Source organism: Aspergillus costaricaensis (genome assembly GCF_003184835.1).
Source record: "Aspergillus costaricaensis CBS 115574 unplaced genomic scaffold BO79scaffold_6, whole genome shotgun sequence".
NCBI lineage: Eukaryota > Fungi > Ascomycota > Eurotiomycetes > Eurotiales > Aspergillaceae > Aspergillus > Aspergillus costaricensis.
In genome coordinates this window covers 1,109,970-1,127,389 of record NW_020291806.1, presented here as the reverse complement: position 1 = coordinate 1,127,389, position 17,420 = coordinate 1,109,970, and the positions used below count along the sequence as shown (strand labels likewise).

Sequence of the window (17,420 nt, the reverse complement as noted above, 5' to 3'; positions counted from 1 at the left end):
GATACTAGTCCCAATTAGGAAACTAGATCAAAGTAATCATAATAATAATAATAATATAAGATTAATATAATTGATAAACTTGCCAAAGGGAAGCAAATATTCATCTATTTCTTAAATAAGAAATAAGTGGGTCCTTTAGATAGAAAGTAAATGAATTTAACTTGCTTACTTGCTTGCTAGAGAATAAAAGGCCTTATTTATCATTTTCAGTGAATAATTCTAGATCAGAGTCATAAATCATCAATTTGCTCATTAAACAAAGAAAGTAGGGTAAGTAAGTAGGATAAGAAATAGTGAATAAAGAATCAAATAATCAAATGATCAGAATGATATCAGTAATACAAGAAAAATGATTCATCTTTATGTTATCCATCTTAGCTGGGATTCCCATAGAATTTGTATGGGATTCTCAGCTGAGTTGGATAGTTAAAAGATGACTGATTTCCAGCCAACAAAATATATATTAATAATATTCTAATTTAGTTACTAATTTTTTTAATAGTATAGGTAATATACTTTTCTATTTATATTAAATTCTAGAAGATTTTATTATATAAAATAAATTAATCTTTAGTAAAATTAAAGAGAGATAGTTTATATCTATAACTTAAAAAGAATAAAAATATACTAGTAAATATTAAAGTTCAGATATTAATAACTAATTTAATAAGAAGAAAAAACTAGTTCTAATTATTTTAATTATACTGAATATAAATCTGAAAATAAGTTTTTATAATATTATTTACTTATTTAGTAGCTCTGTTTATTTAGAAATAATATATTATAAATAATTATCTTTTAATATTTATTAATAAATATAATTATTTTTAAATTTTATTTATAAACTGTGTCCTGCAGTTAGAGATAATTATTTATAATAAATTATATTAATATATATAATTATCTAGAATTATTTAAATTAAATTTTTAATTATTATTTTTTTTATAGCTGCCAACATTACTTCTTTTATAAATTAATTTATAATAATTAGAATATTTATACAGCTACTATTTTTTAATAATCTAGTAATAAAGTCTATATTAATATCTTATTATAAATATTTAAGAATTAAAAAAAATTTTAATAATTTATATTTTTTTTTATATTAGATTTTTATTCTCCCGCAGGTGTTGTAATTCTATATAAATATTTATATATTTTATATTATATTAGACTAGAAATATTTTTAATTTATTATTAAATATATTTATTCCTGGCCCGGATATCTAGTTATTAATAAATTATAAAATTTCTGTATTAGTCTTATCTGTAAGAATTTATAATTAAAGATTTATCTTTATTTTTTAAAGATTAGATTTTCTTATGAATTAATTATATACTCTGAAATAAAAATTTTTAATTCTAGATTAAATAAGAATTTCTAGATATTCTTCTAGACTACTTATTTAATTTCTTAATATTAATTATCTTATTTCTTAGTCTTTTTCTACAGAGATATTATACTAGTAAATATAAAAATTATCTTTAAAAATTTAATTTAAATAATTTCATAGTATCTTTCCAGCTGAAGAAATTAGAAAATTTATATAATAATTTATTTATTTTAATAATCAGATATATCTTAGTCCTGATAAAAGAATATATTAGCTTAGTTATTTTCTATATCTTTTTAATAAATAAAGAAAAAGTTAAATTTATTAAAAAAAAGACTTTATTAAATATATTTTTTAAATAATCTTTTTAAAATATAGAAGTACTCCAGGTTTTTATAATTTATAATTATTTTAAATTCAGAGATAAAATATAATTTAATATTTTAAATTTTTATATATCTAATAACAGCTAGCAGTTTCTTATTATAAATCTTATAATTATATTTTATAAATATTAATTATTTTAAGAAGTAAATATATAAATATAATTTTTCTTTCTTATTATATTAAAATAAATATTCTTTTAGATTATAATCTGAAAAATTAATTTTAAGAATAATTTATTTATCAGAATTAAAAGAGATGAGTATTAATTCTATATAAAATATTTTTTTTAAATATAAAAAGCTTTTCTGATATTTCTAAATCTACTAAAACTATATATTCTTTTTAGTAAGATTATAGAGAAACTTAAATAATCCTGAGAAATTTAATATAAATTAACAGTAAAAATTAATAAATCTGATAAATTTATATATTTCTTTAATTATTATAAATAACTTCTATTCTTAAATTATATAAATTTTTTTTAGATTTATATTTACTCCCTGTCCAGTCTTAATAATAAATCTAAGATATTTTATTTTCTTTTATTTAAATTTATATTTATTAATATTTAAATATAATTTAATATTTTATAATTTAATCAGGACTCTTCAAACCTGCTTCTAATATTATTATAAAATTTTAATTAAGAAAATAAGTATATTATCCAGATAAGTAGAATAGAATTTATCTAAATATTTTTATAAAATCTAATTAATATATTTCTAAAAGATACTAGAAATATTTATAAGTCTAAATAAAGTAACCAGCTACTTATAAAATTTATATTAGATATAAAAAACTGTTATCTATTCTTATTTTTTAATAATATATATCTTATAAAATACTGTAGAAATATTAAATTTAATAAATTATTATACTTTTCTAATCTAGTTTAATATCTTATAAATTAGAAATAACAGATATTAGTTTTTTTTTATAATAATATTTAATTTATAATAATTAATATAGAAATAGAGATCTTTTTCTAGTTTTTAAATAAAAAATATAGAAGCTGTAGCTGATAAGCTACTTATTTAAATAAATTTTTTATTTAATAATTTTATAAGTTCTTTTCTAAATATAATAAATTCTTTTTAGAATATATTATATAAGAGCCTTTATAAAAATTAAAATATTTTTCTATTTTTCTTCTTTAATTTAATAGAGTAGTCAATATCTAATTTATAATATAAAAATAAGACTTTTATATTTTTTAACTTAAATAAGTTTAAAAACTGCCAGTACTGTTCTAGTAGTTTATTTTTTAAATTTAATTTAGATTTAATATATAAAGTTTTTTTTATATTCTTTAGAAATATAATAAATATTTTTATTTTTAATTATAATATTCTTCTCTTTTTTTTAATCTATATTTAAAAAATAATAATTAATATTTAAATAAAAATATATATAGGTCAGGATATTTATATAATTTTAATTTAAATTTAGATTATTTAGAGATAGACTTAGTTTTAATTTAATTTAATTTTTTTATTATAATACTCCAGCTAAGAAAGATCTAGAATAATATTATACTTTAAATTATAATTAAATATATATATATAAAATCTAGATTTAATATATGTTCTAATATCCAGATATATTTAAATAATATAATTAATAATCTTTTTTTTTAATCTTAAATATTAAAATTAGAATAATAGGAACTAGGTCCAGTTTATTTTTTTTATATATTTTAAATTAATAATATTATAAATAAGATATCCAGTATTAATTATAATACAGATATTTATTATTTAATTAATAATAATTTCTAGAAATAATAGTTTAGAATTTATATACTTCTTTTTAAAAGTCTTTTATTAAAAATAATTCTTTTTATTTAAAGATTTTTATTTATAATTTTATACAGAGACTATTTTTTTTTCTAGTTTTTATCTTATTTATTATCTATAATTTCTTTTTCTAAATATTTTTTATATTCTATAACTGTTGCTTAGATTAGAAATTAAAATATAGATTTTTAATAATAATTTCTAATTAAATATTTATTTTTTTTATATTAAAAATAAAGATCTATTTCTCTTCTTTACTATAATTCTTTAATTAAAATTTACTTAATAAAATAAGAATTATATTAGTTCAGGCTTTTAGACTAAACTATATATCTTTATTTTTTATTATTTATTATTAAAATAATATATTTCCAGTCCATGATATTTTCTATATTATTTATTAAGATTATACAGGAACTGTAGACCTGTATATATTATTAATAATTTTAATATTTTTTTTTAAATATTATTTATTTTATATTATAACTGTATTATTAAAGCTGATTATAATATTTTTTATAAAAAAGACTTTTTTTAGGCTAATAATAACTTATAATAATATATAATTAATTAAGTTTTTTAATATTATAATTTTAAAAATATTTTTTTATATTACACTACCTGCCTGGGTCAAGATAATATTAAAATTTTTTAAAAAATCTTTAAAGTTCTTACTGCCTTATTAAAGAGAATATAATTTTTTTAAAATTTTTATTTTTTAATTTTTATTTTTATAAGTTTTATCTAGTTTCTTTATTATTTTTTTATAAGTAGCTGTGCTGCTTATACTTTAATATTATAATAAAATTTTCTTTTCTGTATTTTTTTTTAATTATTTAAATATATAAGTTACCTGGGATGCATCATCTAGATATATAATTAAATTTATAAGAAATTTAAATTATAGATATATTTTAAATCTAGAATAATTTTTTTTATTTTATTTATTAAAGAATTTAATTTCTAAATATATAAATCTTAGTTATTAGACTGTATACTAAAAAAAAAAAATAATAATATTATAAAATATACTACTCACAGCTTAAATATTAATAATATTTTATAATTTAATAATATATTAATTCAGCTGTTCGCGTTTATTCTGTTAAACTTATTAATAATAATTCTATTAATTTATTATCTATTATTCAGTCTTTTCTAATCTATTAATAAGGTTAATAAGAAATTATAATTATATTATATTATTTATTATTCTTTTATTCTATTTTATTTTATTTTATTATATTTTATTAGTTATACAGTCAGACTCTGTACTGTGGATTTATTTAAAAGTTATTTTTAATATTAAAGATTATCTCTTAATTCTAAGAATATATTATTTATTAAATAAAAAAAAATAATTACTGTTCAGAACAGGGCCTCAGAGCTCCTGAGATTTTATATATTATATTTAGTCAGCAGGCAGCAACAAGGCTGGTTAGCCGAGTCCTCTAGTAGGGGCTTGTCCCGTAACATATATATGATAATATATATCTATAATATTAAATTTAATAAATTATTTTATTTCTTATATCTTATTCTGGATTTCCAAGATTAAGAATAATAGATAATAATTTTTAATTATAATTATATTAAATAATTAATAATCTATGTATAGCTGTAGACTGCTATTTTTTTTTAGTATAAATAGAATATTATATTCTGCAGATAACTTTAATAGTTTAATATTATCTTTTATTAATTAATTATTAATGTATTCTTATAGTATCTGTAATTTTTTTTTAAATATTAGATAAATCTTTCTATATATCAGTAACTTTTCTTCTTTAATAAAGATAATATAATTATACTTTTTATACTGAGATAATTCAGATTATTCCAGCTGTTTAAATAGATTCTTAAATTTTTTATATTATAATAAAATATATAAATTACTTCTAATTATAGCTAGAAGTTCTTATAAATTTTATAATTTTATATTAATATATTCAGATCTTTATCTATTTTAAGTTTCTAATCTTATATTATTAAATCTAGATTCTTATATTTAAGTTTCTTACTATTCTGTACTGTTAATCTTAGATTTTTATTCTTATATTTCAGTTTCTAAATTAGTACTCTTAATATTATATTCTTAGTATTTATTTATTATTATTAGTATTTATTCCAGTAGCTCCTTGAACTAATCTTATTATAATAATTTAATTACTATTATTATTTATATAATTATATTTAAGATATTACTTTTCTTTAAGTTTCTTCTGGTACCTGGTATATTAGACTTCTATAATATTTTTAATTTTTTTATAAATTATTTAGTTCTTACTCTAGTCTCCTACTGGCTAATAAATTATATAAATCTAGATTTTATACTTAGTTCTTATAGATATTATTTTAAATAATTATAATTTATAAATTAAAATTCTTTAATTTTCTAATTAATTTAAGGATTATGATTCCTGAGCTATAGAATTCTTAATATAATATTATATTATTCTAATAATATTATATTAAAATCTATATATTTAAAATAACTTATTATAGTTATAGATATGGTTCCTGACTTAATTATTAATATAAGAATTTCTAGATTCTTTTTATTTAGTTCTATAATTAGTTCTAATTTTTTTTTCTGTTTTCTGAGTATTCTGAGTTATTATATAAATTATAAATTTATAAAATTTTTAGTTATATTAGAATCTACTAGTACTTGAGCTGGTTAATCTAATATAGTTATCTAGATTTTTAAATATTTCTCTAATTTAATAATTATTAACTGCTATTCTAGCTAATTAGATTTTATTAATTCTAGATATTTTTATAGAAATTTTAAACTTTCTATCTTCGCAGTGTAGTATATTAAGTATTAATTATTAAAATATATTATTTAATATATTATATTATAATATAGATATTATCTGTATTCTATATATATATATTTATAATTAAGATATAAATAGTGGCTTTTTCTAGTCTCTACTATCTTTAATATCTTTAACTAGTAATTTATAATATACTTTTAGTTATAATATACAGAGTATATATCTGTATAATATATAATTCAAGAAAATTTATTATATTTTTAATATTCTTTATTTCTTTTACAGTACTTGTATAGATATTTTTTATAATTATATTATAGATCTATTTCTATTACTTCTATTTTCTGACTAATTTTAAATAAATAATAATAATAATCTGTATTATTTTATTTATATATTAAATAAAATTCTAGATAATAAAAGTATTTCTATAAGTATATTTTCTAGTTTTTATTTTATATTTTCTAATATTTTAGGTTTTAATATGGGCAGTGTTATATGATTTTTTTAAATTCTAGATAAAATTATACTAGATTTTTCTTGAACTTTTTTATAATATAATTTAATTAATAAAAAATATTTTTTTTATTTTTTTAATTTTTTTTATTTTTATCCTGGCATGTCAAGCATAATTTATTATTTTCTAATAAAAATTTTTTTAAAATATTAAATATTTTATTAAATCTCTTCTTACTAGATTCAAGGCTTTCTAGTTAAGTATTATATTCTTTATTTAAAAAATTAAACTTATTCTAAATTATATCAGAATATTTATTCTCTAGAATAGACTTATTATTATTATTAATTTCTGCAGGCTAATTAAATAATTCAGATAATTAATAATTTTTTTATAACTCTGATAATACTGTTAGCTTATTTATAATAATTTATTATTTTAATTAATTTTAATATATTTTACTTACTAATACTAATAATTATTTTTATTATATAGCTTGTAGCTTCTTACTATCTGGTATTTATATTATAATTTTTATTTATATTTTTAATAGATAGATAGTAATATTATAAATTTTTTTAACTTAATCTTTAATAATTTTTAGCTACTTTTAAAATTATTACTGTTTTTATTTATAATTCTTTAACTAATAATTTATTTTATTATAATTAAAGTATAAGTAGTCTTTTTTGCATTTTTTAAGTTTTTTTTTAAAAATTTTATTTTATTAAGTCTAATACTGCATTGCATCCAGCTCTATTAATTTTAATTTATAAAGATTTTTATATTCTAGATTTTTAAACTATGCTGGCTATTTATTATTAATTTAATAATTTTATTAATTATTTTATTAAAATATAGATTTACTAGTCTATTAATCTTTCTTTTATTTTATATTATATTTATATAATTTATTATTAATCTTAACTACTGCTGCAATTATTTATTATAATATTTTTAATTATTTTTATTAAATAAATTTCTTTTAAATCTTTATCTTGAGTTTTTTTTTAAAATATATAATATAAATATTTTTATCCTAGTCCAGGTAATTAATAATTTATAAGAATTTAAAAATATACTTAAATATTAATCTTATCTACTTAAATTACTATAATTTTTATTTAATATTTTATACTGTATTAATATCTCTGAATATTTATTTAAAATATTTCTTAAATTTAATATAATTAATAAAGATTTTTTTAATATTATTATCTTAGTCCTTCACCGGCTTTTTCTAGTATTTATAAATATATAATTTAAACTAATTAAATACTGTCCCGGTCAGGTAAATAAATATAAAAAAAATTTTATTAATTTTATTTTTAAGTTTTTTTTTATTTATATTAAGATATAAGTCTAGCTGGATCAAAAAAATTTTAAACTTTAATTTATTATTATTAAATAATTCTAGTAATCTAATTTTAATAAACTTAATTATTAAATAATTTTTAAGTAATTAATTTTATTATTTTAAGATAATAATACTTTTTTATAACTAATTAATTATATTTATTAATTTCTGTATTATTAGGCCCTATTATTATTTTTTTTTTTAAATATTAGAATTCTGTTATAGAGTACATGACAAACTTAAGATTATTAATATAATAAATAATTATATTAATAAATACTTATACTGATTAATATTTAATATATTAAATTCTAGAATTACTTTTCTGCCCCAGTTAGCTTAGTTTTATTAATATATATATTATTAAATTAAATCAAGAAAATATTAGACTAATAATTATCTGAGAGATAACTAGATTATAAATAAGAAAAGAAAAATAAAACTAAATAATATTATATAATTATTTATAAATAAATATAGATAAGTATTCTGTAGCTAAGCTTTCCAAATATATAATTATTTAAAAATAGTAGTATTAAGTATGAAGAACAGAACTAATTAAATATATAAAAAAATATCTTTATATATCTTATTCTTTATATATTATATTATATATTCTTTAAAATAGATTAGTAGTTGATCCTGAGGTTCCTGTATACTCTAAATATATTTTTAATAATAGATTTAATAGTAGATAATTATATAATGTATAACTGTTCCGGGTGTTATAATAATAATTTCTAATTATATTAAATAATAGTTTAGCTTTATCTGAGTGCTGTTCTTATCAGTACTTTCTGCCTGGTGAGTCTGCCTTACTAGTAGGTTAACTAGCAGGGGTCCGTAACATATATATTATAAAATATATATTAAATTTTCATCCTGTATAAGTAATATGGGTGGAAAAAATAATAAAAATAATAGAAATTAATATAAAAATAATTATATAGATTAAAATAAGAATTAGAAAGATTAAAAATAGAAAGAGATAATATTATTAATTATTATCTATATTTATTAAAATACCTGTCTGGTCCTTGAAATTATTAATAATAATATTTTTAAAATATTTTTTAGTAATCTGAGCAGATGCCTTGTTATAAAATAATTTATAAATAAAATTATAAATTATAAAATATATCTGATAAATGATTTAATTTAAGAGACTTTTAGTTTAAATATTAGATTAGTCTTTGTATATTATATGATTTATTTATAATAGATTATAAATTTATAAGTTTAAATGATGATAGAGTCAGGATTATTAATTTTTAGAATAAATTATTATATTATTTAAAGCAGTGGTATCTAGTAATTATAATAATATATAAAAGTAAATATAAATTATATACAAAAAAATATGGGCTTGTCTAGAGAAATATAATAAGTATTTAATCTAGTATATAATAATAAGTATAAACAGGTATTCTGTCTAATTAAATATCTCTGTATAGAGGATTATCTTTAGTAGATTATTCTATGATGGTGCTAGTGGTGCTGGTAATACTAAGAGTTAATATATTATAAATATAAGCATGTTATGTATGTAGTATAAAAAAGAAGTAAAATAATTTTATTTTATTTTATTTTTTAGAATTAAACAGGATCCCTATTCAAAGTGTTCCAATTGTCTGTGTATATCAAAATATTTATCTAATATAAATATATTTACTAAGTCTTTTTATTATCTTGCTATTATTTTTGCAGGCTTTTATTTATATTAACTATATTATCTTTACAGGTTTTTTTTATATTAATTATATTATTTATAAACAGGTTAATCTCCTGATTCAGTATATCTCTTTAAGTAAAGATAAACAGTATTTATTTAAAAAGTATTTAAAATAAAGATTCAGGAAAAAGTAGATATAAAAATAAATAATATTTATTTAAAAAATGCCTGAAGTAAAGATTTAGAAAAGAATAGATATAAAGATAAATAGTATTTATTTAAAAGATATTTAAAGTAAAGATTCAGGAAGAAGCAGATATAAAAATAAGTAATATTTATCTAAAAAATATCTGAAGCAAAGATTCAGAAAAAAATAAATATAAAAATAAGTAATATTTATTTAAAAAATACTTGAAACAAAGATTCAGGGAGGAGTAGATACAAAGATAAGTAGTATTTATTTAAAAGATATCTGAAGTAAAGATTCAGGAAGAAGCAGATGCAAAGATAAGCAGTGTTTATTTAAAAGACGCCTGAAGCAAAGATTCAGGGAGGTACAGATCGTGCTACAGACTGTAAGATTATATTATTTATAAAAGAATATATAATATCTATCTAGAGTTTTTATATAACAGGAGATTTAGTTTAATAAATCTAGTTATTATTTTATTTATAACTAGTTAATAAAATTTATTTATATATTATAATTTATTAGAGTATATACAAATACAGGTCTTTTAAATATATTAATTATTATTTATATATTAATAAAATTAAATTTTTTTTATAATTAAAGTTTTAGTACTACTGCTGTATATAAAACTAGAATATTTAATTTTTTATTTATATTATATTCTTTAAATAATAAATTATTATATATTTTAGTTTTTAGTATTAGTAATATTTAATATTAAATATAGAATAGTTTACTTAAGGCTTTTTTTTAATTATATTAGAATTTACTTTAAATTCTTATTTATATTTTTAAAATCCTGTATAATCTGGATTACTGTAATCTTTTTAAAATAATATTTTAATATTTTTTTATTTAACTGCAAGTACTTTATATTATTTTAATATTTAATCTTTAATAGTTTGCAGGTATATTATAAAGATATTTATATATATTTAATTTTCTGGAATATTTTAAAACTTTTTTATAAATCTTCTCTAATACCCAGGTATATAAATAATTTTTCTATTAATTTTTTATATATAGCTCTGAAAGCTAGATATATTATTAATAAATATATTATATAAATTTATATATAAATTAATAATTTTTTTATTTTATATTTTAATAACATTAGTTCGCATCCTTTTGTAAGTTTATAAGTTTATTAAATTATTAAAAAAGAAATTTATAATATTTTAGTTAAATTAGAGTAGACTAGCCATTTATAAATATTTTATTATTATATTATTTTTATTAGAAAAGTAGTAGAGAGTAAAAATAAAAAATAATATTTATTATTTTTAAATTATTCTGGATAAAGTAGTATATATTTGTTAGGGGCTATGTAGGAGACGTGATAAGTTCGATTGTATGCGCGAACACTAGCTACCGTTCTGCTTGGAACTGATCGCTGCCCTCCCGCAGTGTTGGGGGGGGCCAGCGAGGTGCGATATAGGAGCGAGTCACCTGACCTCGCCTAGTTCACGTGATTAGCAGCCATACGTTACTCACATGACCCGCCTGGTTCGCTGCGAACCGGCAGACCCACTCTAACAATATTTTATATAAAATAATTTTTTATATAAGTTATATAGATATAATATTTAATTATTTTTTTTATAATATTTTTTATTTATTACAGGCCTGGCTAATAGTCTTATTATATATATAAAATTTATTTTATATTATTTTAATTTTTTTATTATAGAGGGCTGGTCAAGATATCTTATAAATTAAAATATTATTATTTTATATTTTTTATTATTTTATCTAGATCTGTAAGTTATTTTTATAAATATAATTTTTTAACTAGATTTTTTTTTACATAGTTATTATTTTAGTATAATAATATTCTTGTCTTTAGAAGATCTGTATAATTTAAAGATTTTATTATTTTTAATATTAATTAAATATTTATTACTTATAGTTTTAGTTATTAAAAGAAACTTTATAATGAGATTACTGGAAAATTTTTATAAGTCTTTTTCTGGTATAATATTTTATGTATAAGATATTATTTTTCTTATCAGGCTTCTATTAATAAAAGAAATAATTAGAACTATTAAAAATTATATAAAAAATATAATAAATTTAATTATATATATAAATACTAGCTATTATTTTATTTAAAACTGATTATTAGTCTCCTACAGTATTAAAAAAACTAGTAAGATATAGTATAAAAATAAGTTATCTGATCTTGCCTAGTTTATATGATTTGTAGCTGTATATTATTTATATAACCTGCCTGGTTTACAGCAAACCAGCAGACCCACTCTAACAAGAAGTAATATTAATAATTAAAGTAAGATAAATAATAATAATTTATTTAAATATAAAAAGTAATATAAATACAAGGATACAAGAAATGATTAAAAAAATTAAAAAAAATAGAAAATTACTAAAATATTAAAAAATGGAAAGGGTACTATAAAATAATAGAGGATAGTAGTATTATATCTTTAAATTTAAGAATAATATTTTTTTATCTGACTTTATATTGTTATTTTTATTATATTAATCTTGATAACTAGACATGGTCTCAAGAATTAATTATATACATAATCTAAGATATAGTCAAGGAGCACCGCGTGAAGCGCGGCAGCTGCTTGTTAATATAGTAGTAGTACTTTCTAGCTACACTTCAGTGTAAATAGCAATGATGTACCAACCGCGATTAATTCCACGGCCCTCAGGCAGCTGTTCCATCGTATGTTTTTGTGTTGGCTTTTGGTGTCTGACGGGCTGTTCAATCTTATTAGCTGCCGATCGCTGCGGGAGTGGAGCAAGTGTCCCGCCAGGCAAGAAGAGTTGTGAAGTGTTAAGTTAGTACTGTGGTCGTTGTCGTCGTCGTCGTAGTACTTGTCAGTAGTAGCAGTCGTTGTGCTCAGTGTCTCTCTCTCTCTCTGTCTCTCGCCGTCCCTCCTCTTCCACTCTCCCTCTTCCCTCCCTCCCTTTCCAACACCACACCCACCTCCCCCCCATCCCACTCCTTCCTTTTGTCTTCCTTCCCTTGTGCATTAATTTCCTATATTCTCCCGTCTCTCTGGACATTGTTGTCTTTTACCCTGCAGTAAGTTATTCTTATCCTTTTACTTCTTCTCACCCCCCTCTTCCTCCACTCCCCCTCCCCCTTGCGGTGTTTCCGATCTCCGGAGGTACTAAGCTCTCTGACTACGTCAGTCAGTCCAGCAGGCTGACATATTATTATTGTTATTTTTTGCTCCCTCCGAAGCATACCGGCTTACCTTCCAAAACCCCGCTGTTAAGCATATCTGCACTGCACATGTCTGTCTGCATTAGACGCTTTCCAGTCTAGTGCTCCACTACCTGCAATCATTATTGTTCTGCCGTGTCATTTGCATTCCGCCAGCCTCCCTCTCGCTCCGCTCCCCATTCTACCCCCCACCACCACCACGTCCGCTGTGACAGCGTCTCGACTTGCCAGATGTCCAGTCCGCCGTTCACAGTCAAAGCGGTCTTCGAATACGCTTCGGACCACGATGACGACCTAAATTTTGCCATCGGCCAGATTGTAACCGTGACGGCGGTGGAAGACGCGGAATGGTACTTTGGTGAGTATACCGACGAGTCGGGGCACAAGCGAGAGGGTATTTTCCCCAAGAACTTCGTGGAAAGATATGAACCCCCAGCTCCTCCGCGGCCTACACGCCCGAGTCGACCGAAGAGGGAACCAGAGGTCGCTCCCGGGCCGCCTCCTCCAGAGCCCGCTGTTGCTGTCGAGTCCCCTACGACTGAGCCCCCGCGCTCCCTGGAACCCGAAGTGGAGGATACACCTGCACCTGTGCCCCAACCTCCTCAATCGCCGCCTCCTGCGTTGGCGTCACCAACCCGTGAGCTCCCCTCGTCCCCGAAGCCAGCGCCTGTCCCGGCTCCTGCCCCGGTTCCTCAACCCCCTGCAAATGACATCAGCGAACCGGCTCCGAAACCCTCGTCCAAGCCCCCACCTCCCGCCGTTGCGGAGAAGCCGACAGGGTCATCGTTCAGGGATCGCATTGCTGCTTTCAACAAACCCGCCGCACCCCCAATTGCACCCTTCAAGCCGGGTGGTTTGGGCGGCCAGACCACTTCCTTCGTCAAGAAGCCGTTCGTTGCGGCACCTCCCAGTAGAGATGCATACGTACCCCCGCCCCGTGAGGCTCCTCGCAAGATCTACAGAAGGGAGGAGGATCCTGAGGTCCAAGAACGTCTGGCGAAGGAGCCGCCCGTTTCCGAGACTCGGCCACTGTCCAGTGGAGGCGCGGAGGAAGGTGCGGAGGAGCAGCCCAAGCCGACAAGCTTGAAGGAGCGGATTGCTCTCTTGCAAAAACAGCAGATGGAGCAAGCTGCTCGTCACGCTGAAGCCGCTCAGAAGAAGGACAAGCCCAAGCGCCCTCCCCCCAAGAAGCGCACCGAGTCTCACGAAGAAGCGATGCCTGTGGAAGAACCGCCGACCGAGAGCACCCCATCTGGCGAGCCTGAGAGAGACCACAGTGTTGAGACGGTGAAAGCCGCTCACCCGCCAGCCCCGCCAGCAGCTATGCCCCCTCCGCCAGTGCGGGAGCTCGTCAGCGATACCAACGATGCCGATGATTCAGCCGCCGCTGATACTGAAGATGCGGAGGAGACGTCTACGAGCAAGGAGGACTATGACGAGCGCGCCCGGGCGGAGGTTCAGCACGAAGCTCAAGCAGAATCTCGGCAGCTGGAGCAAGCCGAAGAACGTGAAGCTCAGGTTGATGAAGGTGCAGAGGAGGAAGAAGAAGGGGAGGAGGAAGAAGAGATAGACCCGGAAGTCAGGCGCAAGATGGAGCTCCGCGAAAGAATGGCCAAGATGAGCGGTGGAATGGGTATGATGGGCTTCTTTGGGCCTCCTGGTGGCATGCCTCGTCCGGCTGCAGCTCCTCGGAAGCCAAAGGCACCCGTGGAAGCCGAGAGACCCAGCGGGGAGTATGAACGATCCGGCCCAGCTGCTGCCCCTCCAGTGCCGATCATGGCTCTGCCGGGGATGAACGTGGCCAAGCCTGCTGCCACACCAAGCGTGGAGAAGGAGGAGGAGGAAGCTCAGACGAGCCCTGTGACAGAGCAGCATCCTCCGCATGAGGTCCCTGATGTCGAAGATGTGGTAGAGGAAGAGCCTCCTCGGCGTACATCCACCGACAGGCCACCTGCGCCTTTAGGTAAGAGCATAAGTCATTGATGATCCTAGCATACCATCTAACTATTCTCTAAACAGAGCGCGCGGCTCCGCCCCCTCCGCCACTCGAAACACGGCCAGTTCCACCTCCTGTCCCTCACGATGCGCCTCTGTCTCCGCCCCCTGTTCCCGGACGTAAGTTCTCCATGGTATCAGTGTCCTTTGCCACACATGCTGACCTGGGATAGATCAAACCACCCCTAAGGGCGTTGCTCCTGCTGACACGGGCGAAGAGTCGGACGATGAGCTCTCCTTGCATACTAAGAATCTCTCCCTCAACGCTGCGGCAGCCGATCAGTCTCCAAGCCAACCTGTTCCTGCTCCTCCGCTCCCCGATCATCTAGACTCTCGCCGCTCGTCGACATACGATGTCACCTCTCCGAAATCGCCCACACTTCCTGCAGATAAGAGACTTAGCCGACCTCCACCTCCTATTCCAGGCAATCCACCCGCCCCGGCTCAGAGTCGAGCAGCTCCTCCCCCGCCGCCCGTTAATATTCGCCGGAGGTCGACTGCCGACAGTCGAACCAGTGTGACCTCACAGTCTCGCCAAGCGGGCGAAGAGGTGGAGGGCGAGGTCACCGAGTATGACGGCGACTACGACACTGACATTGCATCCGGTGCCAAGTTTAAGGACGCACTGAAATCTCATGGACGTGATTCAAGTTTCGACGAGGGGACGACTACCGACGACCATTCACTTCAATCTCCTCGGAGCCCGCCACAGACTCGTCTTCCGCCCCCGCCTCCCCCAAATGCCCCTAGGGCAGTCCCTCCTCCGCCCCCAATTCAGCCTCCCAAGAGTGCGGGCAGGGCCTCCATAGATTCCCCCCGCGGACCCCCTCCTCCTCCTCCTCCCCACCGAGAGTTGTCTTTTGGAGGTGATGATGAAGAGTATGATCCGTACCGTTACAATGCCCCGCAACATGGACTGCCTACCCCAAGGGGGCCTCCACCTGTTCCCGCTGGACCGCCGCAGCTACCTCCTGTTGTCCCTTCCCAGCCTGCGGAGGAAGAATCGGAGGAGCTCTATGAAGCTTCGCCCGTCCAATCACACCACGAATCAACATTCTCCCAGTCGGAGAAGAGAACCTCGATGGCACCCCCGCCTCCCACGTTACCCCCACCCACGCCGCGTAGCAACCGTGCATCGCTTGATGTCCCCAGAGCGCAGCCCAGCATGCGGCGGTCCATGGATGTCAGTCGTCCGTCCGCCGACCAAGGCTTCATCGCTATGGACGTAGACCTGGCAGAGAACACGCTCTGGTGGACGCAGCACAATACTCCCCCTCCCGTGTTCCAGAACCGCAAGGACATCTTGCTTGAATTCGAGGAGTCAAGTTCCTCGAAGAGAGGTGGCAAGACCATGGTGACCAAAGACATCTACGTTCTTTTTATTGACCACTCGCAAACGGTGATTACGGTCAACTTCGACGCTCGGAATCCCACGGATGTTGCCTTTGAGCAGCGCCACGAGGCTCCTCCTATCCAGCCTCGTCAGGACCAACTCGAGAACGCACATCTGCAGATTGGCACTCGCATCGCCTCCACGGCCAATTCCATTCAGAACACTACCGTTGCCGACGGCACACCGTTTGGCCTCGTCCAGCACGTGCTCAGTCCCTTGTCGGATGCCCTCAAGCCGGTTGGAACACGTGCCTATGGCGCTTTGGTCTACTCCAATCTAGCCAACGCTTCTGTACAGCAGAACGACGAGATCCGCGCCGGTGATATCGTCAGCTTCCGCAACGCACGCTTCCAGGGACATCGCGGCACGATGCACCAGAAGTACAGTGCGGAAGTAGGCAAGCCCGACCACGTGGCCATTGTGGTTGATTGGGACGGAACCAAGAAGAAGATCCGTGCTTGGGAGCAGGGCCGCGAAAGCAAAAAGGTCAAGATGGAGAGCTTCAAGCTCAACGACCTCCGCAGTGGCGAATGCAAGGTGTGGCGAGTGATGCCCCGTAGCTATGTGGGCTGGGAGAAATAAGTACAGTATGAAATATTTGAAGTTCTGTGGAGAGTGGAGACGAGCGGAGACGAGTAAATGATTTGATTCTGGTATATCTAATGCCGCTGGTACATGGACCGCAGGCGGACAAACCTCGATTGCCTCTGTGATGTGTTAACTAACATTCTTGTTGTATGTACCTATTGATGTTATCCATATGTGCTTAATCTATCATTTGTTTACTGCATAGTGCGAATACATTATATGTAAAGTCCTTTTGCCATAAATATAGAAATAATCACCGTTCAAA

The 17,420-nt window shown here is 27.6% G+C and overlaps 1 protein-coding gene across 1 annotated transcript; it reads left to right on the top strand.

The window, feature by feature from the left end:
* The first annotated feature begins 12,947 nt into the window (after window positions 1–12,947).
* BO79DRAFT_168392 (SH3 domain protein) lies at window positions 12,948–17,350 on the top strand. The gene is made up of 3 exons (XM_025679422.1): window positions 12,948–15,142; window positions 15,199–15,294; window positions 15,348–17,350. Exons 1-3 carry the CDS (start codon window positions 13,411–13,413, stop codon window positions 17,147–17,149), a joined length of 3,630 nt encoding a protein of 1,209 aa, XP_025542951.1. The 5' UTR covers window positions 12,948–13,410; the 3' UTR covers window positions 17,150–17,350.
* Window positions 17,351–17,420: the final 70 nt, after the last annotated feature.

Coding starts and splice junctions, on each gene's coding strand:
- BO79DRAFT_168392 (XM_025679422.1), top strand. CDS start 13,411: ATGTCCAGTCCGCCGTTCACAGTCAAAGCGGTCTTCGAATACGCTTCG. Junction 15,143..15,198: donor CAGGCCACCTGCGCCTTTAG/GTAAGAGCATAA, acceptor TTCTCTAAACAG/AGCGCGCGGCTCCGCCCCCT. Junction 15,295..15,347: donor TCCGCCCCCTGTTCCCGGAC/GTAAGTTCTCCA, acceptor GACCTGGGATAG/ATCAAACCACCCCTAAGGGC.